Genomic DNA, 14,830 nt, shown 5'->3' with positions numbered 1-14,830 from the left:
GGTGCTCTAGGAAGGGGGCTGGGGGAGGGGTCGGAATGGAAGATGAAGCCCAGTGCCAGCTGTGTGTACCACCCATCACGGTGCCCGCTGTGGCCCCAGGGCCCACCACACCTCTGCATTCACTGCGCCCCCAGGACCCACCACAAGCCTGCATCCATCCTGCCCCCAGGGCCCACCATGACCTCCCCCCCACCCCCAACCCCCCATTCACCGTGCCCCCAGGGCCCACCACGCCTCCATGTCCACTGTGCCCCCTGGGGCCCACGGTGTCAAGCTGGGTGGTCAGTGGGTGTCCATTCTCTCTCCCTCTGCACAGACAAGCAAATGGGGGGCAGAGAGAGGGGGTTTAGGGGATACAGGGAGGCAGCTTCAGCCCTCGCTGGTCTCCAGGCCACAGTGGTTCACTCGCCCCTCCTCCCACCTCGGCAGCCCTGGGATGTCGCTGCTGACTCAGGAGGAACCCGAGGTGCCGTAGAGGCTGCTCCAATATTGCAGAAGAGGTTCCTCAGGCAGCTCTGCCCACAGCCCCAAGTCACGAATTCCATGACTCCAGCTCCATCCCAGGCCCCAGGGTACCTGGCCCAGGGTTGTGCTGCCACAGACTTGGCCTGTACCATCCAGGTGGCAGTAGGGAGCTGGGGTTGGAAAGGCTTCTTGGAGTGGACTCCTGGGTCTGTCTGGGAAACAGGGAGGAAGGGACACTCTGAACATCTCCAGGGGCTGCTGGGGGGCTCTGGCCACCCCCAGAGTCAGAACAGGCAGGTGGGGCAGGATCTCAGGTCATCCTATACTACACTCAGCCATTGCGTGGCCCCTCTCCTCCCTGTGCCTGGCCTTTTGGCCAGCCCTGGGGCCACCGAGAGGAGGCAGCACCGAACCCTCCAGGAGCCCCCAGTGCTGCCGTCTGTGGGACAGGGACAATCCCATCCCCACTGCTACTGTCTGTGCTGTGCTGGGCACAGAGCTGGACACCTCCAAGGCTCAGCATCCATAGCGGCTCTCATCATGGACAATTCACAGGCAGATGGTGGCCAGCTCTGTGGCCTGCAGGGACTGGGAGCAGCGCCAGATCATCTAGGCCCCAACCTATCTGCATTATCCTGGAAGACTTCCTGGAGGAGGCTTCTAAGCAGAGGCCCAAGGACCATGTCAGGTCTAGGACTAGGACCAGTGCAGGTTGAGGCCAGAGAGATAGCTGGGCTTCCAGGTAGGGTCAAAGTGAGGTGGGCAGCAGGTGTGGGGGCCAGGGGACTCGGGGACTTCCTCTCCAGCTGGGCCCGCCTGACGTGGGAGGCAGCCAGGGTTAATCATTTCCACGAAGCCTTGACCCCACCTGCCTTGGCCGCTCTGCTCCCGCCTCCCACTGCACCTCAGGCCAGCTCAGGAGCCATGGGGCACTGGGCCTGGGTCCCCAGCCCCTGCCCCCCACTGGGGCTGGGCCCCTTCCTCCTCCTCCTCCTGCTGCTGCTGCTGCTGCCACGGGGGTTCCAGCCCCAGCCTGGCGGGGTGAGCACTGACCTTGTCGCAGTGCGGCCAGAGGTTCCCAGTGGCTATTTGGGGTCCTTGGGAGGAGGCCAGAGGGAGGGTCGCTGCAGAGCGTGGGGATTTGAGGGGGCGGGGGTCCGAGCAGGGGGCTCACGTTGAAAGCTGGCCCTCACAGGGCAGGTGGGTGCTGGACTGGCCTTGGAGGCTGGGGCCTGGGCTCACGGAGCCCCACCTGGGGGCTGTCATCCCTGTGCGGCCGGCCTGGGCCCCTATGGGTCTGGGGGCTGCCCCCTCTCTCTGGACCTCTTTTGGGTCTGGATGCGTGAGGTTGGGGGAACCTCCCAGGGCCTCCTAGCTGCTCCCATCACCAAAAACTGACGTCAGGGTTTAAGCCTGGTGGGTAGCAGTGCCTGGGCCTGGGCAGTGACCCTGAGCAGGTGTTAACTAGGGGCCGAGGGCGGGGAAGGTGTCAGAGCCTGGCTGAGGCCTCAGGAATGTCGTGTGTCCTCCTGGAACCTGCTCCGAGATCTGGGGGCCCCAGTATGGAAACAGGCTCAGAGCTATGACCTCCTGCCCGGCAGGACCTGAGTGTGAGGGTCTGTCCCACACTGACACTCTTTCTGCTCCTCCTAGAACCGTACGGAGTCCCCAGAACCTAATGCCACAGCGACCCCTGCGATCCCCACTATCCTGGTGACCTCTGTGACCTCTGAGACCCCAGCAACAAGTGCTCCAGAGGCAGAGGGATCCCAAAGTGGGGGGCTCCCGCCCCGGCCCAGGGCAGTTCCTTGGAGCAGTAGCCCCCAGGCCCAAGGTGGGTCAGGTGGGCCTGGGAGGAGGTGTCATGCTTCACCTTAGGGCTGGGTGGGAGGAGCATGGCTGCGGCTGGAGGTCCTGAGGGGCTCGGGTGCCCCTCAAGGGAGCCCTGACCCTGCCACCCCCTCCCCACAGCACTCACCGAGGACGGGAGGCCCTGCAGGTTCCCCTTCCGCTACGGGGGCCGCATGCTGCACACCTGCACTTCGGAGGGCAGTGCACACAGGAAGTGGTGGGTCCGGGCAGCCGGGGCACCCGAGCTGGGGTCACCTGCCCCACGCTGCCTGCTTTTCTGGGAGCCGGGCACACAGTAGGCGCTCACCACGCAGCAGGCAGACCCAGTGAACCCAGAGAACCTCCAGGGTGGTGGGGTGGGGTGGGGGGCCTCTGCCTGGGACCCCCACGCACGCAGGTGTCGCCCCCCAGGTGTGCCACAACTCACAACTAGGACCGGCACAGGGCCTGGGGCTACTGTGTGGAGGCCACCCCGCCTCCAGGGGGCCCAGGTGGGTGCTGGGTTGGGTAGCCTGGGGCGGGCAGGGGGCACTGGGCCAGGCCAGAAGTGCCAAGGGAAGGATGGGGCGGACCCGGGCAGGGGTCCTGGCTGGAGGGGAGCAGAAGAGGGGCTCTGGGATTAACCCCGGTGGGTGCCACTTAGGGCCAGAGCCTCTCCCAGGCGGGACCTGCGTCTCATGGTGGCTGCGCGGCCATCGCTGGGGCCAAGGCGCCGCCTGGTGGTGAGGCCGGGCCCTGCAGCCACACAGGCGTGCCCCAGGCAGGGGACAGGTGGGCAGGGTCTGTGGGGTGCGGTGCCAGCCGCCCTGCTCACACGGGTCCTGGGACACATGGGAGGGGGCTGCTGCCTGACAGTGTGGGTGTCAGGCTTCCAGGAAGCCACGTGCACAGCTGGGCCAGTGGCCCAGGTGTTGAGTGGGGGACGCTGGGAGGAAGGGGAGGTCTGTGCCCCTCCCAGGGACCTTGCACCCCGAGGGGCGTAGAGAGGGCCCCTTTGCTTTCAGAGCCCCTCACTGGGGCCTGATGGAGGCCTTAGCAAGCAGAGGATGTCACAGAGGGACCCTGAGCCTCCCATTCCACCCCTCACGTCCCCTCCCGCATGTCCCCAGCTGCCCTGGATCCCTGTGCCTCCGGCCCCTGCCTCAATGGAGGCTCCTGCTCCAATACCCAGGACCCCCAGTCCTATCACTGCAGCTGCCCCCGGGCCTTCACCGGCAAGGACTGCGGCACAGGTGAGCTGGGCCTCGGAGGTCCGCGGGGGTCCAGGGGCCGGAGCAAGCCCCCGGAGGATGGGAGAACAGGTGGCTCCCGAGCGCAGGGCAGGGGCCCTGCATGGGGACAGCAGGTGGCAGGGTGTGAGGGCTTACCGTGCACCCCTCAGAGAAATGCTTTGATGAGACCCACTACGAGTACCTGGAGGCGGGCGACCGCTGGGCCCGCGTGCGCCAGGGCCACGTGGAACAGTGCCAGTGCTTGGGGGGCCGGGCCTGGTGTGGAGGCACCCGACGTACAGGTGTGCCATGGGGTGTGAGCCGTGCCGCTGACCCCCGACGGGTGTCCCTGTCCCCACCCGAGTGGGAGGAATGGCCTGAGGTCACCCAGAAACAAGGGACAAGGGGTGGACCCCGACTCCGCTGTCGTGGGGCACTGCACGGCCCCTGGCCCAGCTCCTCGGCCCTGCCCCCAGCTTGTCTGAGCAGCCCTTGCCTGAACGGGGGCACCTGCCACCTGATCGTGGCCACCGGGACCACCATGTGTGCCTGCCCACCAGGCTTCGCTGGACGGCTCTGCAACATCGGTGAGTGGGTCAGCCCCCCGGGGTGCCCTGGGGCAGTGCCGGGTGGACCCACCGTGGGCCGCCTTCACTGCCCCTCTGCCCGCAGAGCCTGATGAGCGCTGCTTCTTGGGGAACGGCACTGGGTACCATGGCGTGGCCAGCACCTCAGCCTCGGGCCTCAGCTGCCTGGCCTGGAACTCCGATCTGCTCTACCAGGAGCTGCACGTGGACTCAGTGGGCGCCGCGGCCCTGCTGGGCCTGGGCCCCCATGCCTACTGCCGGTCAGCACCACGCCACTCCAGGCCGCCGCACGCGGGACAGGCAGGATTTGTCCTGGGGAGAGGCCCCCCGGCTCCCTAGGACCCAGGCAGGGCCAGCTCCGTCCAGACAGGCCCCGGAACCTCTGCCTGGGAGGCTGCCCGAGGGAGGGCCACTGTCTTCCCACTGCTCCAGGTGTGGGGAGCCGCCCTGCTGGGGGTTCCGATGCCCCCTCCCCATGCCCTCTTTGAGGGACAGTGTGACTCCCTGCCAGCCCGCGCTTATGCACCGCAGGAATCCGGACAATGACGAGAGGCCCTGGTGCTACCTGGTGAAGGACAGCGCGCTCTCCTGGGAGTACTGCCGCCTGGAGGCCTGCGGTGCGCGGCTGGCAGGGGGTGCTGCCTTGGGCCCCACCGAGGTCACAGCAGTTTTCCCTGTGATCCTCCTAGCCCCTCCCCACACCTGGCTACTGCATCTCTGACAAATGGGGAAACTGGAGCTCACGGGATCAGGCTGGTCCAAGGTCACGCAGTGGGTCGGTACTGGGGTCACAGTGGGGAAGCAGCCCGCTGCAGGGGGCTGGTCACCAGGCGACGGCCTTGGGGTGGCACCTGCCCAGCCTGGACCATGCCCAGGATGGCCCCAGAAGGCTTTCAGGGAGGTGCAGGGAGGACAGCGTGCAGGCTCCCCACAGGCACCCCTGGCATCAGACCCTGGGCGGGCAGGCCCCCCCAGAGGCCACCTGCTTCCTGCCCTGGGGAGAGGCCCCCCGGCTCCCTAGGACCCCGGCGGGGCCAGCCCGGGGCTCTCATGTGGGGGTCTCTGACTATGCTGGGGCTGGCTGTGGGGTTCCAGGCTGCTGAGGGGGCCACAAAGGCCTCCGTGTGTCCAGCCCCTCTGGCCCTCACAGAGCCTCGGGATTGGGCATCAAACCCCATTCTACAGATTTGGAAACTGAGGGCAGAGATGGGCGGGCGCCAGGGCCTGAGCAGCGTGGACAGGGGGTCCGGCCATGGCCCTCTGCAGCGCCTCATGCCGGGTAGGGCCTGTGTGTGGAAGGGGGCTGGCCCTGTGAACCCCAGGGGTGTGACCCAGTGACCTTTGCTCCCAGAATCCCTCACCAGAGTCCAACTGTCACCGGATCTCCTGGCGACCCTGTCTGAGCCAGCCTCCCCGGGGTGCCAGGCCTGCGGCAGGAGGCACAAGAAGAGGACGTTCCTGCGGCCACGTATCATCGGCAGCTCCTCCTCGCTGCCCGGCTCGCACCCCTGGCTGGCCGCCATCTACATCAGGGACAGCTTCTGCGCCGGGAGCCTGGTCCACACCTGCTGGGTGGTGTCGGCCGCCCACTGCTTCTCCCACAGGTGCACCTCCTCTGGGCCCCAGTCACCTGCCCTGAGGCCCCGCACACCATCCAGCGTCACTATGCACCTGTCCCCACCTGCTTGCGGACCGCATCCTGGTGCCTCTGCTGACCCCTTCCCGGGGTCCCCGGTAACCCTCTCTGACCCCTCTGGGTCTTGGGGCTCAGTCCTGAGCTGGGCATGCATGGACACTCCAGAAACCTTGTCCCTATTGAGGGAGGCCAGGGGTCAGTGGCGTTTCCACAGAGGACCCAGCGCCTGCGGAGGGTGCAGTGGGCCAGGTCCTGTCCTCTCCGCAGGCCCCGCCCCTCCCAGAGTCCTGGCTCTCAGTAGGGAGCCAGGGAGCGCAGTGACAATGCGTCAGAGCCCTAGGAGCCCAAGCACAGCCAGGGAAACTGAGGCCCAGCCCACTCAGCCGGCTCCCCTCAGTGGGGGCGCACAGCCACCCAGGCCCACACTCTGGGAGGCGGGCCTCAAGTGGGGAGACCCTGAGATGGAGCAGCCTGGGCCAGACGCCCTTCCACCTTCGATGGGCACCCCAGTAATTAGGGGCAGGGGTCCGGCCAGCCGAGGGTCTGGCGGCCTTTCGAGGACCACAGCTCCCAGGGTGGGGTCTTGCGTGGCCCTGCAGAACCTGCAGCAGGCAGCTCCTGGGCCTACAAATGTGGAGAAATGGGGTTCCCCACATGGAGCCCAGGGCAGGAGGCCGAGGCAGGGTGGAGCGACCTCCACACAGCAGATGGGAGCCAGGCTCAGGGGCCCGGGCTCTGTGCCCAGCAGGAGTGAGGGCTGCATCTGGGGACCCCACAATGTGGATGGAAGCTGGGGCAGGGCCTGAGCAGGCCAGGTCTCCACCCACTCGGGTCGGCCTTGCAGCCGATCCTGCCTGGGCTTGGCCTGAGACTCCCCCCAGGGCTTGTGACCAGTGTTGTCAGGAGGGATGGCACCGCACTTCAGCTCCCATGCCTGGATCTGGGGGTGACTGACAATAGCCCCTGCTTGGTGGTCCCTGTCTCCCCAGTATCAACAGCCCACACCCGGGCACCTGCTCAGACCCCTCCCCGGGACCAGGGTCCCACACCGTTGGCCTCCGTGGGCCCGACAGGGGGTGGGGAGAGGTGAGCCCGGTGGCCGGGGGAGGGCTGGTCCATGCAGCCTCCAGCCTCCTTTGCACAGCCCCCCCAGGGACAGCGTCTCCGTGGTGCTGGGCCAGCACTTCTTCAACCGCACGACGGACGTGACACAGACCTTCGGCATCGAGAAGTACATCCCGTACACCCTGTACTCGGTGTTCAACCCCAGCGACCATGACCTTGGTGAGCTCCGGCATGTCGTGGCCGCACTCTGGGTAGGTGGGCCCTGTGCTCCCCAGGCCAGGCCCAGACAGGGGCAGGAGCTGGGCAGACATGTGGTGCGGGGTAAGCTGGGGGCAGGGCAGGGAGGACAGGGCACCGCTCCCTTCTGGATCTCCCAGCTGCCCCGTGGAACCCACTGGCTACCCTCCCTCCATCACGGGCCCCGACAGCCTCCCGTTCAGCCCGCACACCACAGGCTGACCCTGGCCGCTCTTCTGATCAGTCCTGATCCGGCTGAAGAAGAAAGGGGACCGCTGTGCCACACGCTCACAGTTTGTGCAGCCCATCTGCCTGCCCGAGCCCGGCAGCACCTTCCCTGCAGGACACAAGTGCCAGATTGCGGGCTGGGGCCACTTGGATGAGAGTGAGTTGGGAGAGGGGCGCCCAGCGCCCCGCCAGGGTGGACAGTGGCCAGCCACGGTGTGCGTGTTATGCTGAGGGCATCATGTCCCACAGACGTGAGCGGCTACTCCAGCTCCCTGCGGGAGGCCCTGGTCCCCCTGGTCGCCGACCACAAGTGCAGCAGCCCTGAGGTCTACGGCGCCGACATCAGCCCCAACATGCTCTGTGCTGGCTACTTCGACTGCAAGTCCAACGCCTGCCAGGTGAGCTGGTGCCCGCCCCACCAGGACCCGACTGGTGGGGGCTCAGCTGGTCCTGAGTCTCCGAGATGCTTGCCCCTGGGGAGCCCAGAGCCTGGTGGCACCCCAACCTGGCAGGGCCAGCCAGGGACCCCTGGGCAGGGAGCACACTTACTGTCGGTGGCCAGCACCCCAGGGCCACCCAGAGCCCTGCCGGAAGGGCATCCTCCCCACACAGAAGGGGAGACCCAGGCTCTGAGAGGGGCCTGGGTTCCCACAGAGCCCGGACAGTTCCTGGCTGTCCAGCCCAAGGCAGTGCTTTCCGTGTGACACTAGGCACCAAAGGCCCCTTTGCCCCGAGTTCTCTCAAGCCAGCTCTTCAACCTTCAATAAGTTCTTCAACCTTCAATAAGCCCAACAGCCCAACCACGTCCTGGGCTCTGCAGGCCTGTGTGCTCAGGCGGCACGGCAACCCTGGCATGCGACAGCTCTTTTATGCCCCATTTTATAGCTGGGGAGACTGAGCCCCAGGCAGTCAATTCACTCTTCCAAGGCCACAAAGCCCAGGAGTGGTAGAGTGGGTAGGGCTTGTCACTGGACCTCGATAGGGGAAGTCAGGATGGTTTCCTGGAAGACGGAGTGTTTGCACTGGTCCTGAGTGATGCGTAGGAGTTTTCCAGGGAGTGAAGAAGTCATTTCAGGAGATGCTGGGACACAGGGTGGCTGTGTGGTCCACACAGGGTTCATGCTGGTGGGAAGAGGGGGACCGTGGCTTCAGGAAGGGGAATAACGTGGTTGGATGCCCTGGCCCAGCCAGTGCTGCCCCCAGGGAATGAGACATCTTTTCATGAGGTTCAGGAGAGTGGATCAGCTCCCTTGCTCAGAAATGCCTTTGTCCTCTGTCCCCAAGCTGCCACTTGGGGGAGAGGGGGGTCCCTGAACCAGGCCCCTGGGAGGGTGGCTCTGACTGGTGTCTCTGCCCAGGAGGACTCAGGGGGGCCCCTGGCCTGCGAGAAGAACGGCGTGGCTTACCTCTACGGCATCATCAGCTGGGGTGACGGCTGCGGGCGGCTCCACAAGCCGGGGGTCTACACCCGCGTGGCCAACTATGTGGACTGGATCAACGACCGGATACGGCCTCCCAGGCGGCTTGTGGCTCCCTCCTGACCCTCCAGCGGGACACCCTGGTTCCCACCATTCCCTGCCTTGCTGACAATAAAGATATTTCCAAGAACCCGGCCCATGCTGCCTGGCCCCTGCCTGCGGCCCCGCCTTCCCCTCCAGGCCATGACTGGGGCCCAGGTCTATGCGCAGCAGGCCTTAGGCTGCCGTTCTGGAGCCCACACAGTCCTCAGTGGAGACGGAGCCTGTGGCCCCACAGTGGGGTCTGGCCCCACGGCCCAGAGAGTTGTCAGGGGATGAGGTCTGGGCCTCTCCAGGCCCTAGCAGAGTCCAGCCCCCTCCCAGGCCAGCCCCAGGCCGGGGCTCAGCACCTGGGTTGTCCCAGGGCAGGAAGTGGAAACCAAGTCCAGGCCCCCAGGCGTGGAGGGGTCCGATCCGCGTGGTGCATGGAGTACTGAACCCGAAGAAGAAAGAGCGGCCCCACGGGAACACCCGTAGGCCGTCGTTGGCCTTCCAGATGGCAGCCCGCCTGCCTGAGCCTGGGCTGCACTTCCCCGGAGGGAGGAGGCCACAGGCTGCCTCTGTGGGGGCTGAGGGAGGGAGGGGCCCACGTGCTAGATGGGGCCCAGTTAGAGGGTCACTGCTGGGCTGGCAGAGGCCGTACCCTCCCTCCAGCCAGGGAGGACAGGAGACGGGGAGGTGGGGCCAGAGGGCGGAGAGGGCGGGAGTGTGGCTGGTGTGGGGCAGGCCTCCTCCCTGCTTCGAGGCACCCAGGACCTTCTCTCCTGCGCCCCACCTCCTTCCTGGCGTCCTGGTCTCGGGGAGGCGGTGGTTTGCAGTTACAGCTGTTCCCTTTTGTCAGGAGCCCCTTCCCCAGCAGACTGGCGCCATCCCAGGCTGCACAGGAGGCTGGGAGGGCAGGAAACGGGGGCATTGGGGCCACACAGTTACCGCCCCAAGCAAAGCCGGGTTCTGAGCAAAGAGGGAAGAGAGACATGGCCAGGCCCTTCTCTCCACGGCCCCTGCTGCCGTGCATGGGCCTCAGAGCCTTCGAGCTCACGGAACGAACTTGCCACTGAAGACCCCTGCCCCCGCCACAGTGTTGGTGCAGCCTGGGCAGTGGCTGGGGGACTGAGGCCGGCACCTGTGCCCCAGGATCCTGAGAGTGGAGCCGCTCTTCCTCCTGAGTGTGGGGGCCTCCAGCAGCTGGTTCTGGGGCTCTGAACCGCATGGCTTCAGCCCCACTTCACCCACATCCGATGTGAGCCGTCCCTGACCCTTCCCCCGTGAGCGGTGAGCATTTTCACATGCTTCCTCGGCCTCCGTTGAGATCAATGTACACATTTTCCCTTTGGCTTCACTAACATGATGACTTCCATGATAGGTTTCCTTCCTCCCTCCCTCCCTTCTTCCTTCCTCCCTCCCTTCCTCCCTCCCTCCCTTCTTCCTTCCTTGCTTCCTCCCTCCCTCCCTTCTTCCTTCCTTCCTTCCTCCCTTCCTCCCTTCTTCCTTCTTTTCTTCCTTTTCTTCCTTTCTTTCTTCTTTCTCTCTCTCTCTTTCTTTCTTCTTTTTTCTTCTTTCTTTCTCCTTTCTCTCTCTCTCTCTCTCTTTCTTTCTTTTCTTCATTTTTTTTCTTTCTTTCTGAGACAGGGTCTCGCTGTGCCACCCAGCCTGGAGTGCAGTGGCACGATCTTGGCTTACCACAACCTCTGCCTCCCAGGCTCAAGTGATTCTTCTGCCTCATCCTCCCGAGTAGCTGGGATTACAGGTGCCTGACATCACGCCCGGCTAATTTTTGTATTTTTAGTAGAGATGGGGTTTCACCACGTTGCCCAGGCTGGTCTTGAACTCCTGACTTCAAATGATCCACCCAACTCGGCCACCCAAAGTGCTGGGATTATAGGCGTGAGTCACTGCGCCCGGCACATGATAGGTTTTCTAACTCAGGTTGGCCTTGTATTCCTGGAGTGGACGGTATTGAGCTGAAGTGCGAGCTGGGGTCTTCCCTTTGCCCCTCCCACTTGTGCCCTGCTTGTTCCCGTCGTGCTCTGCCACGGGAGGCTGGCCTCTCTGGTCTGCAATGGGCTGTGCACTCTCTCGTTTCTTGTTGGGCTATTGGGAGATCAGAGGCAGGGGAGAGAGACTGGGCATGTATTTTCCTGGCTCCCTTTCTTTGGGGTCAGTCACCTCAGTGTTTCAGGTGGAATTATGTCCTTCTAGAATTCATGTGATGACTGGGCGCAGTGGCTCACACCTGTCATCCCAGCACTTTGGGAGGCCCAGGTGCGAATTCAAGACCAGCCTGGGCAACAGGACGAAACCCAGTCTCTACAAAAAAATTAGCCGGGCATGGTGGCATGCACCTGTAGTCTCAGCTACTCAGGAGGCTGAAGGGGAAGGATCACCTGAGCACATGACGTGGAGGTTGCAGTGAGCCATGATCACGCCACTGCACTCCAGCCTGGGTACAGAGCAGGATCCTGTTTTAATAAATTAATTAATTCATATGTTGAAGTCCTAACCCCTAATAGCCCAGCATGTGACTGTATTTGGAGATAGAATGTTTAAAAAGGCAATCAAGTTCAAATTAGGTTATTAGGATGGGCACTAACTCAATATGACTGGTGTCCTAATGAGAAGAGAAAATTTGGACTATCCACCTGAAATAATCAAAAGGATCAGAATCCAGTTTAAAAGAGCATATGCAGGCCCGAAGCTGAAAATAGCCACTCGGGACACACAGACTCCAGAGGATTAGAGCCAGTACCCCAAAGCCAAAAAGTGAAGGTCTTGCTTATACAGGCAGAAAATAAACAAATTGAACAGAGTTACAGTGCTTCCCATGCAAGGCTGGTTTATGAGTCACAGCAATTTGATTAATCACAGCTTGTTTTCTTTTCCTTTTCCAATTTGAAAGAGTCTATTGAATGTTCTGTCTTAGACAACGTGGTGGCCAGTGAGGTCTCTGTGTAAGAGAAGTCAGAGGGGAGCAAATCTACAGTGAAGATCAACATGAAGAGGGAAGGGGTCTTCCCTGGTGTCCTGTAGTCTTTTATAACATTTTACAGAACAATGTAGGTAAAGAAAAAGCTAATCTATAATCAGAGGAACAAAGGTTACAGCTGCCTAAGCTACAGCTGCCTATCATACGCAACTCAGGTCCTATAATCATGTTCCTTGAAGATGCAAAATAATTTAAAGTTCCAACAGCTTTGGTTTTGAATGGCTTCTTTTTACAGGACGCAGACATGTACAGTGGGAAGGCGATGGGAGACACCTGGAGAGAAGATGGCCGCCCACAAACCAGGGCCAGAGGCCTAGAGCAGGTGCCCCCTGGTGGACTCCAAGGGAGCCAAGCCTGCTGCCCCCTGGGTTTTGGACTTCTGGCTTCCAGAACTGCAAGGTGATAAGCTTCTCTTGTCGAAGGCACCTAATCTGTGGCAGTTTATTATGGTCCCCGTAGCAAACAAATACCCTCAGGTTGGCTGCATTCTGGGACTGAAGGTCAGCGCTGCTCTCAGGATGTAAATAACTTTCTCCTTCTGAGGCTCCGGGGTCCACTCCTGCCATTGCCAGCATTCTAGAACTGGTGTGGCCCCTCCACCTTAACCAGCCCTGGGCTCCGGAGTTTCTGACTGTGATTGTCCACATTTTGACCACAGCTTTGTATATAAAAACCCTCCTTGAACGGTTCCACTGTGTGTGCCCGCCTATTGGGACCCTGACTGATACATGCTGTATTGGTTTTTAAAAACTTTTTAAAATTTATATTTTATTTAGGGTTTTGCATGTATGTTTATGAGATTGGCCTATAATTTTCCTTTCCTATATTCTCTGAATGACTGTTATCAAGGCTATCCCAGCCTCATAAAATAAGTTCTTCTTTTAGCAAAATTCACTGGAAAATTCTGTATATAGTTGGAAGGATCTATCCTTTGAAAGTTAAATGGAATTCACCCATAAAATTACCTGTCTTGGTGTTTTCTTTACAGGATTGTATTTAACTACTGATTCAATGTCTTTAATAGTTATGGGACTAGTTTTATTTCTTCTTGAGTCAGTTACAGGAAGTTATGCTTTTATAAATTTATCTGTCAGCCAGGTGTGGTGGCTTATGCCTGTAATGCCAGCACTTTGGGAGGCCGAGGCGGGTGGATCACAAGGTTAGGAGTTTGAGACCAGCCTGGCCAACATGGTGAAACCCCATCTCTACTAAAAATACAAAAATTAGCTGGGTGTGGTGGCAGGTGTCTGTAATCCCGGCTACTCAGGAGGCTGAGGCAAGAGAATTGCTTGAACCTGGGAGGTGGAGATTGCAGTGGGCTGAGATCCTGCCACTGCATTCCAGCCTGGGTGACAAAGCAAGACTCTGTCTCACAGAAAAAAAAAATTCATCTGTCTAATTTTTTATATTCATTGACACAAAGTTGTTCCTGGTTGTGATGGTTAATATGAAGTGTCAACTTGACTGGGTCGAAGGATATAAATTATTGTTTCTGAGTGTATCTGGGTGTTTCTGGGTGTTGCCAGAAGAGATTAACAATTGAGTCAGTGGACTGGGAGAGGAAGACCCACTCTCAGGAAGTTCCACTGTGATGTTTAATACTGAGTGTCAACTTGATTGGATTGAAGCATACAAAGTATTGATCCTTGGTATGTCTGTTAGAGTGTGGCCAAAAGAGATTAACATTTGAGTCATTTGGCTGGGGAAGGCATATCCACCCTTTATCCGGGTGGGTACCATCTAATCAGCTGCCAGTGTGGCTAGAATATAAGCAGGCACAAAAATGAAAAGACTAGACTGGCCTAGCCTCCCAGCCTACATCTTTCTCATGTGCTGGCTGCTTCCTGCCCTTGTACATTGGACTTCAAGTTCTTCAGTTTTTGGACTCAGACTGGCTTTCTTTGCTCCTCAGCTTGCAGATAGCCTATTGCGGGACCTTGCAATCATGTGAGTTAATACTTCATAAACTCCCCTTTATATATGTCTATCTATCTTATTAGTTCTGTCCCTCTAGAGAGCCCTGGTACCAGGAGTGGTTCTAGAAGAACAGAATATTAAGGATGGAGTTCTTTTGTTGGTTTTGGGATTTCTGGAGTTGCCTGCTTAATATGACTAGACCCAAAAATGCTAAGGACTCTACTTCTAATGGCATGGAGAACACCGATAGTCCTTGGCATGAACTATTTAGAGAGTTATGCAAACTAAATGCATTTGACACTCTTGATTCACTGCTCATGAGAGGCAACGAGTTTAGTGACTCTATACATAATACCTTTGACCACATGTGGAGAACCAAATAACTAATGAAGCTGGTTGGTTGCTCCTAAAGTTCAGTGGACAAAGTGATGAAAGAAAATGATGAACTCAGGGATTCTAACTCTCAGCTTCAGAAGCAGACACTGAGCCTCCAATCTTCTAAGATTGCCCTCATTGAGAGTCTTATCTCCTTTAGAGAAAGAGCTGAAATCGTGGAAAAACAGACACAAGCTCTTACCATGCGAGTGACTGACCTGCAATGAAAGGTACGTGCACAGCCTCGCCAGGTGTCTACTGTTAAAGTGAGGGCACTGATTGGAAAAGAATAGGACCCTGCAACTTGGAATGGGGATGTGTGGGAGGACCCTGATGAAGCTGGGGACACTGAGTTTGTAAACTCTGATGAATATTTTTCACCAGAAGAAAGAGCTTCCCCATCCCCAGTAGTGGCAACATTCCCTCCCTAACCCATGCTGCCATCAGCCTTTCCACCTTTGTCTGAGGAGATAAATCCTGCACTGCCTGAAGCAACAGTGATGGCCTCCCCTGAGGCAGTTGCCAGACAAGATAATGTTGATTCTCCTGAGGAGCCACCCCTAACACCCCTGTTTGTTTCTCGACCTATAACTAGACTAAAGTCCCAGTGGGTGCCTAGAGGTGAGGTTGAGAGTGTGACCCATAAGGAAGTGTGCTACACTTGAAAATAACCATTTGAGTTCTCTAATTGATATAAACAGAAATCTGGAGAACAGGCATGGGAATGGATATTAAGGGTGTGGGATAATGGTGGAAGG

General features: G+C 59.6%; 1 protein-coding gene across 1 annotated transcript; it reads left to right on the top strand.

Moving 5' to 3' along the window:
- Nucleotides 1-1,389: 1,389 nt before the first annotated feature.
- Nucleotides 1,390-8,892, top strand: LOC115934282 (hepatocyte growth factor activator). The gene is given in 14 exon segments (XM_031009933.3): nt 1,390-1,506; nt 2,119-2,299; nt 2,437-2,533; nt 2,728-2,807; nt 3,426-3,548; nt 3,698-3,829; nt 4,004-4,114; nt 4,200-4,374; nt 4,646-4,731; nt 5,466-5,718; nt 6,895-7,034; nt 7,297-7,437; nt 7,530-7,678; nt 8,639-8,892. Coding segments are annotated over 14 exon segments (1,968 nt in total). The 3' UTR covers nt 8,822-8,892.
- Nucleotides 8,893-14,830: the final 5,938 nt, after the last annotated feature.

The sequence above is a fragment of the Gorilla gorilla genome, chromosome 12 (genome assembly GCF_029281585.2).
Source record: "Gorilla gorilla gorilla isolate KB3781 chromosome 12, NHGRI_mGorGor1-v2.1_pri, whole genome shotgun sequence".
NCBI classification, from domain to species: domain Eukaryota; kingdom Metazoa; phylum Chordata; class Mammalia; order Primates; family Hominidae; genus Gorilla; species Gorilla gorilla.
Note: the sequence above shows the minus strand (reverse complement) of the source record. Positions and strands in the feature narration are given on the sequence as shown.